Here is a 14790-nt window from a genome sequence, read left to right as displayed (position 1 = left end):
GCACAAATTTTTGTGCACCGGGCCTCTAGTATATATATATTAAGTTTCAGGTAAGATGGTGCTGATTTACCAACATGAATAAAAAAATTTAAACATGATCCAACCTTTGACTCATTGGAAAGTATTTTTCTTGGGACAACAATCGAGGAACACAAAAAACCTTCTGCAGTAAGATATCCACTGATAACTATAACAGCAAAACCTTGGAAACAATTTTAATCCTCCAACTACAGGAAAACAGTTATTCAAATTATAATATATCTGTAAGACAATGCATTATGCAAAACACTAAAAATTGTATCTATATATTTAAATATTTTTATTGTTTTGTGGTTTTTTTTAGAGAGAGAAGAAGGGAGAGGGAGAGAGAGCAACATTGATATGAGAGCAGAACATTGATCTGCTACCTCCAGCATACCCCCTAGCTGGGATCTAGCCTGCTACCCAGGCATTTACCGGGAATCAAACTGGCAACCTTTCAGAATATGGGACAATGCGCAACCAACTGAGCCACACCAGTCAGGGCTAAAAAGCATATTTTTGAAGACTATTTAATGTTAAAGGAATTTACAATAACATAACTTGTAAAATGAAAAAAAGGCACAAAATCAGAATAGGAAGAAATATATAAAAATCAGAAGAAGCTGCTTAAAACACTTGTTGAATACTTTGAATCATCTACAAGGAACACTTAGTAGCTATAATTGGAGGAAAAAGCCTTAAAAAATACTTTTTGCTGAAAATGCCATTCAATAAAAAATAAACAAACATGCTATAGAGAAAATACTGGAACATAACTATCAACTTTAATACTGATATCAGATGAGTCACCAATAATTTTTTATATCCGAGTATCTCCAAACTACTACTACCCATCTTTAAAATACTGAACAGAGTCCATATTAAATGCAGATCAAAAAGTTATATAACATTCTAAAGGTAATGAATCCCGTTTCTAGCCGTTAATGGGAAAACATGAAAATGGCTTTAAAATGTTACCAAACACAAGGGAGTTAGAAACACAAGAAACATCAGAAAGGTTTTATATCTGTCATGCAGAAAATTAGCCAGTGTCAGACTATTCTGAAACTTTTGTCAAGGGAAAGAAAAAACAAAAATGCATGGCTATGAATCTGCCAGAATCAGAAATTCAAGGCTCTGTCTGAAGACACAGCATCAATGTTCATAAAAACATTAAAAAGCTATGTAGTCTCTACTGTACAAAGACCACATTATACTTTCATCTGGAAGTACAGCAGGCACTGCTGGTTTGTCCCTAAGTGTATCCACGGGTCATAGGAGAAACATACATACGCTCAATGGAGCAATCTTCTCATCTTCAGTCTCTTCTTCACTAGTGCTACTTTCCCGCAGGCTTCTCTCTCCTGCAACTCCTACTTGAGAGCTAACAGACAAACAACACGATTAGTTTGCACCATCTGGCCCTGGTTCTCCAGGTCTCTGTTCCCTGTGGCACACCGTTCAGACTCTGAAAGGCTCTTTGGGGGACATCCTTAGGGAAAAGGAAGGAGCAGAGTTGGTGAACTGCACCAATACCCAACTGATGCCATGAATGCTTTCTGGGTGTTTTATCTCACTTGCTTTTAGGTGAGTTGGCAAAATTTTCTCTTTTAAACAGTTATTTTCTGAAGTCAAATTTCTGGGTCTATGTTGTGAGAAGAACGGAATCAGAGTTTCTATTTATTTATTTTCTTCGTTGACTCTGGGAATGAGAGGCTACTGACTGCTAGAAAATTAGGATTGCAGGTTTGAGGAGGAGGCCAGAATGCACAGGGCTGTTCCTCGAGGCTACGCACCTGGGCAGTCCAGGGCTGCTACCGCCCCGCCCACTGCGCTCCGCGTTCTCGGCGATCTTCCGCAGCAGCCCGTGAGCTTTGCCAGGTCCTTTCAGGCCTGAAGGAGGGCAGCTCGTGTCAGGGCGAACGCCTGGAGGCCAGCCTTCTGGCTCCGGGGGTCCCTGGGGGCGAGGCCCAGCTGCCAACTCCCTCCCCAACCCGCACCTCCATGCTCCCACGCAGGCCCGTCTGGCAGAGCTTACGGTGGGCAGCGAGCCATCGGCTCGGACCTGGGAGTGCCTCTGCCATCACCGGTGGGCCGGGGTCTGGCGTCGGGGTCAGGTTGAGCCTCTGGCCGGTCCTCTTCTTGCGGGTGTAGACCCGTAGTGGCCACATTGCCATCCACCCGCAGGCCTCGGGGCCCCTTGTCGTTGCCTTCCTGAGGAACTGCGCTGCTGCCGGAGGGAGTCCCGTCCAGAGGCGCCTGCGGAGCAGCCTGCGAGGAGTACGGGGTAGAAAAGCAAAAGGGCGCACCACCCGGCCCCGCGCTGGACGGCGCAAGGAAAGGAGGTGCCCGCCTCGCTCCCGCCTTTTTATGTCGGCCGCGCCGAGCGCTGAGGCTTCTGGGAAGATGTGTGTGAGAAGGCCGCGCGCTGAGGCTTCTGGGAAGATGTGTGTGAGAAGGCCGTGCTCTGAGGCTTCTGGGAAGCAGAGTGAGAAGGCCACGGGGCGCCTGCCCTCCTGGGAACACAGAGCCCAGGTAGTGGAGCGGGTAGGGGTGAGGGTGGGGGGCGTGGCTTCTGGCCCCTGACTCAGGTCTCTGGCTTCGTGCGGCCCACAGGATGCTTACAGGTCAAGACTTGTTCTTTCTCCAGGAGTTGGCGCAGAGCTGTGGGCCCACTGCCCCGCTGCTCACCTTGTCCACCTGCAGCAATGGAGTGTTAGGTCTCTGAGCACAGGGAGCCTAGTGGTCAGCCTGGCTCAGGGCAGGAGGGGCAGAGGGGAAGGAAAGCACATGAAAGCCTCAGGGACTGTCCTCTTGAACAATCAGCGTCAGTCTTCTGGGGGCCATGGTAGTTGAGAGTTTATCCAAGCATTTGGAAATTTGGGATTCCAGAAGTTTCTTTCCAGGGGCAGGCAGGATCCCTTAGCCCAGTGGTTCTCAACCTTCCTAATGCCGCAACCCTTTAATACAGTTCCTCATGTTGTGGTGACCCCCAAACATAAAATTTTCGTTGCTACTTCATAACTGTAATTTTGCTACTGTTATGAATCATAATGTAAATATCTGATATGCAGGATGTATTTTCATTGTTACAAATTGAACATAATTAAAGCATAGTGATTAATTACAAAAACAATATGTAATTATATATGTGGTTCCCAATGGTCTTATGCAACCCCTGTGAAAGGGTCGTTCAACCCCAAAAGGGGTTGAAACCCACAGGTTGAAAACCGATGCCTTAGCGCCCCTTGTGTTAAGGTGGGGAATTCCACAGGGGATACCTCTCCGGGTTCCTGGGGCTCAGCTCTTTGGCTCTGCCTAATTGGAGGGACATAGGAATGACCTCCCTCTCTCCATACACCCAGATTGAACCATCTGGCTGCATCTAATAAGCATACTGTGCACATAATAACCACCTTTTTTTAAAGAAATATAGTAACACTTTATACTTTTTTCCTATTTTCTTTGTATTTATGTGGATCTTATGATGTAATCACAACAAACATATATTAATTATGGCATTTATTTATTTATTTTAACCAAAGAATTTATATGCATATAGCATAACCCATGGACACAGACAATAGTGTGGTGAAGGCCTGGGGGTGCAGGTACAGGATAGAAGGGGTCAATGGGGGAAAAAAGGGGACATCTGTAATACTTTCAATAATAAAGATAAATTAAAAAACAAAAAATAATAAAATAAAAACCATCTTTTAAAAAAAATGACATTTCACAGTATTAAAAATGACATTTATAGAGATGAAACTCAAAAGTTATAGAATTTCCTGTGATGCTTCAATATTGTGTGACTATAAACACATAAGTAGCCACTATATTTTTATATCACTCTGAATTTTTCAAATCTGCTCGTAGAAAGTCATTTATGACAATCAATTTATAATTAATCCATTAAAACTTAACTTCATAAAGAACAGAGGGTAGTCTTTCTTACCTGATTAGATACAGTGCTTTGAGTCACTGAATCAACACTTATTCAGCACCTTACTCTGTGTTAGGCACTGTGGTAGGTCCGCAGGATAGAGGTGAATTAGAAATGGCCCTTCCATCAAGATCTCACAATTTTGTTGCAGTATAAAATGATGATTGTATTTCAATATCCTTTCTTTAGTGATATCCGTAATATGCTGACAGCCACTCTCTAGTTATAAGCCAAGTCTCCAGGCTCCCCTCTCCCCCTTTCTTACATGACCTTTGGGAGGTCTGGGTCCTGGATGCCCTAGACTGGAAGAAACACTGAAAGAGGAAAACACCTTAAAGCAAAGGTTGATCTGCCCTTTGGTGGCCTCATTCCCTAGAACTCTGCCTTATATTCCTGGAGCTCTGAATCTCATTCACTCAAGTGCCAGCAAGTAAAGATTTAAGGAAATTAATGGCTAGGATTTCAAAACTGGAAATAACCTTTGGTATGATTTCTTGAGCCAAAAGGGTCCTTAGAGATGATCTAGTTGCCCCTCATTATGCAGATGAAGAAACCAGAGCCTAGGGAGGCTCGTTATGAAAGATGGTTAGCATAGGTGGCATGGATCTCCTTGCATTTGGCTTGTCATGCTCCAATTCCTCCTAACACAGTGATGGCGAACCTAAGACAACTCATTTTTTTGGTTGATTTTTCTTTGTTGAATGGCATTTAAATATATAAAATAAATATCAAAAATATAAGTGTTTTACTATGGTTGCAAATATCAAAAAATTTCTATATGTGACACAGCACCAGAGTTAAGTTAGGGATTTTCAAAATGCTGACACGCCGAGCTCAAAAGGTTCGCCATCACTGGCCTAGACTTTCTGCTACAAACTCAAGCAACTCACAGTCTGAGTGGGAGTGGGCGGAGGGACAAGCAACCAGTCAGCCATGTGGCAAGCTTCCAAGAGAAAAGAGTACTTGAGCTGAGTTTTAAGAGATAAATGGTAGGAGTTAAGAGGGATTAAAGGAAAGGGCATTCTACAAAAAGGGGACTATAGGAGGCACAGAAAAACATGATGCTGTTAGGACACTACATAGAAAAAGTAGTTGCCATGATTGCAGCCAAGGCTCTGTGGGGGAAGGGCACGAGAAGAGGTTTGGGGCCTTGTGTGCTGAACCAGGGAGACTGAACTTTATTCTGAAAACTCTGGGAAGTCATTGAAGGACTATTAAGCAGGAGAGTGGCATGACCAGATTTTCAATTTAGAAAGGTCACTGTGACTGAAATATGGATGGCAAAATTTGAGGAAGCTGGGATGGAAACAAAGACTAATTAAGAAAGCACTGTAATATTCCAGACAACAGATGAGAGTGGAGCCAATTACACTAAAAGCTGTGGGAATAAAGAGGAGTGGAGGCTTAGAAAATTTTGAGAAGGCAGAATCTGCATAATTTAGAATGGCAGAACATACCATTTTAAGAAAGTGTGCCTGTTATCTAGTATGTGGGTTAAAGACATTATGGAAATACTGTTTATGGGCCATCATGATGGAAACTTTGAATACAGTTCTTTGTTCCTTTTTTGTGCCATATTCTTTAAAAGTATAAAAGTGATTTAAATCCAGGACACATTTGGTAGCAGCAAATGTACAAAGCAAATGAGAGCCTCTTGGGGGACCATAAGGCTTTGAAGTTTGGGGAGTGTGCAGACTAGTGACATGGCTTGATACTATGTTTACCATAAGTACTACGATTGATGATGACCAAATATACTAACATCATGGGATTATATGATACGAATACATAAAATAATAATTATAAGCAACTTTGAGAAACAAAAAAATCTTTATTTTTTACAAAAGTTTCATAAATGCATTTTATATTTGTTATGCATGCTATTATAACAAAGCAACTAAAATATAACTATAGTTAAGATACTTTTATGCATATTTAAAAAGTAATATTTTAATCTCCTTTTTAAAAATTGAAAGTAGAATAAGCAATCTTCAAAAAAATATCCATTTTTCCCCTCATGCATTTGTTGCAATGACTTAACAAGGAAAATTAAAATAACCAGTCAAATGAATGTTTAAAAGCAACTGTCACCTCATGAAAACCTTTTCAGTTTGGGACCAGGTTTAGAAATGTTTGTATGCCAGGTGTTTATCTATTGCCTCTGGGTGACAACCATGCATATAGTCTAACTGAAGCTTCCCATTTGGGACATTGTCCTCACTTGGAGGCTAATCCCATTCTTACTGCAGTTGATTGTAGATTCACAGAAAGGACTGTGCAGCATACTTGAGAGAAAATTCAGACTACCAGGATCATTTTGTTCTTTCATGTATATGCTCCTTTAAAATAAAAACAGGCAAGAAAATGCAGCAACTTAGCTCAACATATAATTTATCAATTTTATATGATTACTCATTTTTTCCTGAGATAATTAAGCAAGTTTGTAAGTAGTCTGTTTTCATGCAAAAATACATTTTCCCATTCTTTACATTCATTTTGTATTCTAAATAACTAGATCACATTTGTGCTTTATACATTTGGAAAATAAAGAATAATTCATTTTCTTTACTGCAGAAAATTAAGATTATTGGTTCTCCAATGGGTAATACAATCAAGTTAAGTGCCAACTTCAAGTTGCTAAAACATCACCCGACTATAAAAATAGCAATGGAAAGTTCTATTTTTTCTCATGCTTGCAGTTTTACCTAAATTAGGAATGAAAGGTTAACTTGCTCATGTGAGGGAGGCATTATATATATTCATTCATTCCTTGGACTCCTGAGTTTGTGAGTTCCTAACTGTTGGAGCTAGGCCTACACACCACACCTGGTCAGAGTTTCCTCTCACCTGGGGGGAAATCACAGTATAATATAGAGATGTCTTTTATGGCTAAAGGAAAAAAATTGCTGCATATTCTATTTTAAAATATACACAAGATTCGTTTGTAAAATGTGTGAATTACTAACACATTTGAATGAGAAACATAAAAGTGTTTAAGAACATGTTTATGCTTAAGGAATTGATCTCTGTTATATCTTTAGACTTAAATTGGTCTGACATCCATTGTGAAGGTGAATGTCTTAAGTACATAGCTTTTCTCTATGTTGGTTAAAGAGAAATAAAAACGTTTTTCCTCTAAATAAAGTTGGGAAATCTGAAGAAGAATTTTTTCATTAATACATACTGTTTCATTTCTTCTTTATTAAGTTCAGCCGAAGCCGGTTTGGCTCAGTGGATAGAGCGTCGGCCTGCGGACTGAGGGGTCCCAGGTTCGATTCCGGTCAAGGGCATGTACCTGGGTTGCGGGCACATCCCCAGTAGATGTGCAGGAGGCAGCTGATCGATGTTTCTCTCTCATCGATGTTTCTAACTCTCTATCTCTCTCCCTTCCTCTCTGTAAAAAATCAATAAAATATATTTTTTAAAAAGTTCAGTGGAGTTAAATAGAGGAATAGATAAAGGTAAATAGCATATCAGGTAAATGGCCTCCACGGCTTTGCTGGCACATATGCACTCTGTTGTTGAAATTTTCCATGACTGTTTTGCATAAATGTGGCTGAATTTCAATGAGGCTCATTTTCATCTTGATGGCTTGGTTAATCGACAAAATTGTCGCATTTGGGGTTCAGAAAATCCATGAATGATTGTTGAGAAACAAATGCATCCACAACGTGTCACTATTTGGGCTGGAGGCATCATTGGACCATTCTTCTTCAAAAATGCGGCTGCTCAGGCAATAACAAAAGAGTGCATATATGTGCCAGCAAAGCCGCGGAGGCCATTTACCCGATATGCTACTCCATACATAACCCTACACTGTACACTTTATGAATCAATAAAAAATTTACAATTTTTAATTACAAGCCTGTGTTTTCTATTAAAATTACTTCTTGCGTGAATTTTGGGACACCCTTTACATGCAATATATTTAGGGTCCATTGTTCACTTTTCTCAGCACATCTGCAGTAACTTATTTATTGGCCCAAGTGTGGTGATTTCACACAGATCAGGAAGGCTGGTAGAAACATAAGATCTTCAAAATGAGAAAAAGAAGAAATCTTAAGTAGTCTATATTCAGTCATATCTAGCTATTATGAAGTATAAATAGAATCAAAATAAGTTTTAAATAACTTGGTTATATGACATTGTCAAAATTCTTTTTGGAAACAAAGCCAACTATGCAGTTATGTTAAATGGAAGGACAATGGGAAACGGCTTCAATTTTTTCAAGATGTGAAGCTATTTGCCTTTAAAATAATATGAATATTCAGTTCAGGCGATGATTTTCCCTTTTAATTAGTCAAGTATATATTAGGTACAAAAAAAACAACAACAATGCTATGTAGATGTGGCCTTGGGCATTTTCTAGTATTTATTTAGAAATGCCTTTAAAAATTAATGTGCATAGAACTAGCTCATTTACAAAAAGTCAAATTTGTATACTTAAAGTATTGGATATGCAAAGACAATATGCCAAAGGAATGCATATAAAAATTGGATAAATACATCCAATGAAGCCATGGTCCACTTCTCCAAGACTGAACTGGAAGTGTGTAATCACTGGTGCACACTCATCCAGAAAGCCTGTGTGATTATGCAGCTTGTAACTTACAGTATGGATTTGTTCCAGGGGAAAGGGGCTTCTGGATTGTGAACACTGCCCCCATCTCTGCTTTCAGAGTTCTGTCTCTAAAGAAAACACTTTCACCCTGGCCGGGTTACTCAGCTGGTTAGAGCGTTACCCCGTTATTCCAAGGTTGTGGGTTCAATCCCTGGTCAGGGCACATACAAGAATGAACCAATGAATGCATAAATAAGTAGAACAACAAATCTCTCTCTCTCTCTCTCTCTCTCTCCCCCTCTCTCTCTCTTTCTCTTTTCCCTCTCTCTAAAATAAACAAAACAAAATAAAGCATAAAAAATAAAACACTTTCCTAGGGACATTTCCCTGTGCAGATGCTCCATCTGTAGCTTGGACCTTAATTGCTGCTCATGCTGGGCTTTAATTATGTGAAATTGTTGACACCCAGGTGCCAGAAGTGTCTAAATACATAATGCAAGAGAGGAGGTTTTTGTGGTTAAGCTTAGAAGCATTTCAGATTTTATGAATGGAATTATGCCCCAAGAAGACATTTATCTATGATGGACTGAAAAGTTTTCCATGGGGTATTTTGAAGAGGTTATTCAAAATTATGTTGTGGAAAAATTACTTTACTTGGAAAGAACATTCCTTTCTCCTGACATCATGCCTTGATAGTCTTACTGAAAGAAAGTGAAATTGTTCAGAATTTTAGCCATTTGGGGTTTCCCAGGCCAAACATGGACATATTGAACATGGAAGACTTGAAGAACCCAGCAAGGAACATAGTTAGATTAATTGCTGCCCACCCTGAGAAATAATTCTGGGTTTCTCTTCCCACATCTTCTCCACAGGTCCATTCATTGTAGAGTCAACAGACAGCTTTTAGAATTAATGTGGTAAGAAGTCCAAAAATGTACACATACTATTCTTGAAGTAGTTATACATTACATTTTTTCTAGGTTGTTTCTGAATGTTTTAATGAGCTTATAAATGAGAAAATGTTTTGAAAGATTTTTGTGACATGTTATATAAATATAACATTAGTTTTAAGAATATCTGAATTTGCATTTTTTATGAATAAACATAAAAATTAGAGAGAAAACTTTTTTTTCACATCATCAAGGATTGTCATGTTTGAAGAATCTAGTTATGTAGAATGTGAGTTATCACATTTCACTTTAGTATGATTCCGCACACCTAGTTTTAATTTTTAAATCTGATTTAATTATGATTTTGACAGTCGGTTATTGAATGAGGTAGTCCACATTGCCTGGATATTTGCTGTATCTGGTTTCTAGTCCACAAGTAATTAAGTACAATATATCAGTTATGTTTTTTTCTTTACGTTTAATAGGAGTGCTATGAACATTGAGAATATATTTCTTTTAGTGGTGCATCGTTCTTGAGAAAAGTCTTGATTTTCACATTGCCATTTGCAATATTTTTAGCAGCTTGCTACAATATCATTTTAATAAAAATAAAGTGTACTCAGTGATGATAGAGAAAATATTGTTAAAGACATCTTGGGTCAGGAAAAGGCTCAGTCGTAGTCACGTGCTTATTCATTTTCAGCTGCGTCATTCTGACTCATTACTTTCATGAATAATTATAATATTGCTACACAGTCCATTGTACTGAGCAGAACTTGCCTTGAACTTCACATGGAGGTTGAGTAGAGCGCTTGTATTTGTGTTTTGAAGTACTCTCTCAGCTCAGGTCTCTTAGCCTTTAGTGTTGGTGTCAGCAAGCCATTTTGAACTGAGAACATGTCAGAATGGATGTGAATGGCTTTTACCTAAAAACCAAAGGCAGAACGCATATTTATCAGGAATATAACACAGCATTTATAGCATACATGACAAAAGTAAACAGGCACATGGGAATAGCTCTATCGATAAAAATACACTACGCCTTTTTAAAACTCAAAACTATGTTAATAACATGTCAGCCTATTTGACATGTCTGGAAGCTGCCTTCTTTTCCTTCTTACTCCTTCTTACTCTGTGTCAGGCATTGAGGACACAAAGAGTAATCATGGGTGCCCCTGCCCTCAGGGAGTGCAGTCACACCTAGTAGAGCAGACACACTGGGCAATCATTAGTGTGATCTCCTTTTTTCCTTCCCTGAATATAGCTGTAGCAGCTACATTGTGACCATTAGGTGATAAGCCAACACACTAAGAATGGAGAGTAGGAAGACAGGCAGAGCCTAGGTCTTTGAGGACCTGTACCTACCTTGGATGGCCTATCTTTGGCCTTCTTATGTGAGAAAAAAAAACACAGAAATGCATCCTATGTGTTTAAGACACTGTGGGTTTTCTGTTAGAGCTGAATGTATTTCTGATAGAGCACCTAACCCAGGCTTGGGCCGATTCATTGAAAAGAGATGCCAAGTTGAACTCTGAAGGATAAATAGGCTTTAGCCAGATGAAGATAAGGGGAAGGGGAGTGGTTGCTGCCATATGGTCTGAGTAGGAGGGTGCTCCAGGCAGCGGAAGCATGTGCCAGAGCACATTTCGGACATTTCAAGTGTAGGCTGAAGCACATACTAGTACAAATGAAGAAGAGCGAGACAGGGCTGGAGAGATAGACCGAATTAAAAGGACTAATATGCCAAGGTAGGGAATTTTGAAATAATACTCTAAATAATTTTTAAGCTAAACAGCGAGAGACAGAACCAGAATGGCTCTTTAGATTGATAAATCTGTTACTGGATTGAAGTGAGGTAAAAGTGGAAGTTGGAAGACCAGCCAAGAGGCAAGATTGCTGGTGATTTGGGCCACAAGTTTGCTATGGAGACAGAAATAGATTTCAGGCGTAGAAAGGACAGGTCTTAGAATTGGTTTGGGTAAGTGGTAAAGAAGAGATGATGATAGTTCTAGGTTTCTGCTTGGGCAGAAAAACTGGAGGAGCAGAAAGATTCTTTGGAGGTGGGAAGATCAAGTATTCATGTAAAGTTGGAAATGCTTCTGAGACACCAAGCAGTCTTTGGACACTGGCCATATAAGTGTTAGTATGAAGGACAGGACTGCAGCCGAGACTTGAGACAGGGAGGAGTGATTGAAGAAGAAAGGAACTGGAAAACAAAGGCAGGAAAACAAGAGAGACGTCATTGCTTCAGGTGCTACTGTCCTGTGAGAACTGTTAATAAAATCAATGGGCACAATTAGGAAATGTTACTTCAAAAATCAATGTATATACTACCTCATACCCATTAGGATGGCCATCATCAAAAAAAACAGAGAATAAAAAGTGTAGGTGAAGAGACAAAGAAATTGGAACCCCTTGTGCATTGTTAGTGGAAATGTAAAATGGCGCAGCGACTATAGAAGCCAGTATGGCAGTTCCTCAAATTTTTAAAAATAGAATTACCATATGACCCAAGTAATTCCACTTTTGGGTATTCCAAAAGATAATTGTATGGCCATGTTCACAGCAGCATTATTCACAATAGCTAAAATGTGGGAGCAATCCAAATGTCCATCAGTGGATGAATGGATAAGCAAAATCCATTATTCACTGGAACATTATTCACTGCAAAAAGGAAGGAAATTCTGACATATGTTACAACACAGATGAACCTTGAGGACATTATGCTAAGTGAAATAAGCATGTGGCAAAAAGACAAATGCAAATATATGAAGTATTTAGAGTAGTCAAAGTCATAGAGACAGAAACTAAAATGGTGGTTGCCAGGAGCTGGGAGGGGGGTGGAATTGGGAGTTATTGCTTAATGACACTACAGAGTTTTAGTTTTACAAGATAAAAAGAATTATTGAGATGGATAGTGGTGATGTTTGTACAATATTACAAGTGTAAAAACAGTTAAGATGATACATTTTTTATGTGTATTTTACTACAAAAAAAGGAAAAAAATCAGTGTATGCAAAAATTCAATATGTCACCGCAAGTTTTCAAAATCTCTGATGCTAACAGTTTAGTGCCCTGGCAGGCAGGTATTTTGAGATGGCAAAGAATTCTTTGCTGAGAAAACTCTCCCTTACATTCACTGATTTTTCAGATAAAAAACTCAATATATGTCCTGGCCAGTGATGCTCAATGGTTAGAGTGTCAGCCCACGCACCTATAGGTCACAGGTTTGATTCCCGGTCAAAGGCACATATCTGTGTTGCAGGTTTGATCTCTGGTTCTGGTTGGGGTGAATGAGGGAGACAACCAATCAATGTGTCTCTCACATTGATGTTTCTTTCTCTCTCTCTCTCTTTCTTTCTCTCTCCTTCCCCCTTCATCCCTCCCTTCTCTCTCTAAAAAAGCAATGGAAAAAATATCCTTGGTTGAGGATTAAAAAGAAAGTACTTTAAATTTAAATATTGTATTGGAATAAAATATCTGAAAAGTGTCAATTTATGCCAACTTATTAAAGCACAGAACTTTTCATAATTTATAATGAAATATGTTTAATATACAATATTGCTTATAGATAATAAACACAGAGTGAATGATTTAGGACAGAGAATAGAGTAGAAAAAAATATTTAAATTAAATAGGAAAATGCTAAATTCATTTCTAATTTAAAGGCACTTTCATTAGGTAAGTATTCATTTCAATGACAGGAAATACAATAAAATATATTTTTTTAAATATATTTTTTATTGATTTTTTACAGAGAGGAAGGGAGAGAGATAGAGAGTTAGAAACATCGATGAGAGACATCGATCAGCTGCCTCTTGCACACCCCCCATTGGGGATGTGCTTGCAACCAAGGTACATGCCCTTGACCGGAATCGAACCTGAGAGAGATAGAGAGTTAGAAACATCGATGAGAGAGAAACATCGATCAGCTGCCTCCTGCACATCTCCCACTGGGGATGTCCCCGCAACCAAGGTACATGCCCTTGACCGGAATCGAACCTGGGACCTTTCAGTCCGCAGGCCGACGCTCTATCCACTGAGCCAAACCGGTTTTGGCACAATAAAATATTTTTAATGAGGGCTTCCCAGTCAGAATTTGAAAAATCTATTAAGTGTTAAAGTTTACTTTGTATTGCCTATGCAAATAAAGCACATAAAAGTCAAGAAAAATTGTTAAACCAGAGTTAAGTATGCTCAAATACTTCCCCAAGTACCTACATTAAAAAATTATTGATATTTTAAAGGCTTCCTGCCTACTCATTAAAATATATCTTCCAAAGATCTCCATAAATTAATGGTTGGCTTAGTTCCAGGAACTGTCTGTTTCTGGAAATTAATTTACATTAATATTTTATCTAATTCAAAGTTTAATTCATATCAATCCTGCCCAGTAATTCTGAACTCTTAAAGTTTTTATTGAATGATTTAAGCCTTGGACTTGGATACCTATCTGTGTGTATGTATATTTCTTCAAAAATTAGTGTTAAGCCTTAATTGATCACTCATATTTACAAGAAAGGGGACAGAACAGGCTGACGCTGGATTATGGGTTAACTCAATTTCTGTTGCACTCTGTAACAGCAGCAGACTCTCCTCTGGCATGAGGCCTGGTGTTTGCTCTCCTGTGGTCAGCTGAGGGCACACACTGGCTGTGGTGGGGAGGATGCCACAGACCAACAAAGAGGTGACAGAGTTGGCAATAAAACTCAGGCCTCTCAGGTGCCACGTGACTTGTCTGTATTTGATGTTACCATGGTGAAGGCAGATTAGTAGAGCAGTAACTCTGCTTAAGGCATATGGAAAGTCAAAAACATGTCTCCTCTCAATGAAAGCTCTAACTTGCACAATGGTTAACACTGGAAACATAGCCAAAGGAACCTTTTAACATAAGCTTAAGAGTTGGTAGTCTTTTCCAGGAAGAGGATTCTAGATGTTATGATTCCCCACATGCCCTGGGTTAGGTCATACATCCCAAACCCAGAAGGGGGCGTGCAAGGCCTTAGGAGTCACAGGAACTAATCAGTTTAGTAATCCTGTCCCAGGCCTCCTGCATCCCCAGTGCCCTCAGAGCCAGCCCTTGAGGCCAGCACATAGGCCCAGACCAGACAGGCCTCCGGCCACCATCTGTGGCCCCTGCTCAATCTGGTCAACAGCTTCCTTATGGAAGGGCAATAAAGTCAGTTCTACCAAATTTAGAAATTTAAATAATAATTATGCCAGACTGACCTTTCATTCAGAAAGATAAATATAACTTGCTGAGTATCTCAGATTCTATAATTTTTATTTTTATAATTTTATGATTTATTCGTCCATGACTTATTTCCCCTAAAACATGCTGTCAGATGAGAGTAATGTAATGTTTCTCAAGCTAG

At 39.3% G+C, this 14790-nt stretch overlaps 2 protein-coding genes across 2 annotated transcripts in view; both read right to left on the bottom strand.

Moving 5' to 3' along the window:
- The window catches only part of MEIKIN (meiotic kinetochore factor), a 30940-nt gene extending 28710 nt beyond the window's left edge, over positions 1 to 2230 (bottom strand). The window contains exons 1-3 of the mRNA XM_015560926.1: positions 2087 to 2230; positions 1818 to 1914; positions 1315 to 1405 (exon numbers count right to left, since the gene is read on the bottom strand). Of these exons, the coding sequence (XP_015416412.1) occupies positions 1315 to 1405; positions 1818 to 1914; positions 2087 to 2198 (300 nt within the window). The 5' untranslated portion in view covers positions 2199 to 2230. The remainder of the gene's footprint in view (positions 1 to 1314; positions 1406 to 1817; positions 1915 to 2086) is intronic.
- A 7637-nt stretch (positions 2231 to 9867) lies between these two features.
- ACSL6 (acyl-CoA synthetase long-chain family member 6) overlaps positions 9868 to 14790 on the bottom strand; it is a 43827-nt gene continuing 38904 nt past the window's right edge. Inside the window, exon 21 of the mRNA XM_006759162.2 lies at positions 9868 to 10341. Within this exon, the coding sequence (XP_006759225.1) occupies positions 10204 to 10341 (138 nt within the window). The 3' untranslated portion in view covers positions 9868 to 10203. The remainder of the gene's footprint in view (positions 10342 to 14790) is intronic.

This window comes from Myotis davidii, unplaced genomic scaffold (assembly GCF_000327345.1).
Source record: "Myotis davidii unplaced genomic scaffold, ASM32734v1 scaffold456, whole genome shotgun sequence".
In the NCBI taxonomy this organism is placed as follows: Eukaryota; Metazoa; Chordata; class Mammalia; order Chiroptera; family Vespertilionidae; genus Myotis; species Myotis davidii.
The sequence above is the reverse complement of the archived record's forward strand: the minus strand, read 5'-3'. Positions and strand labels throughout refer to the sequence as shown.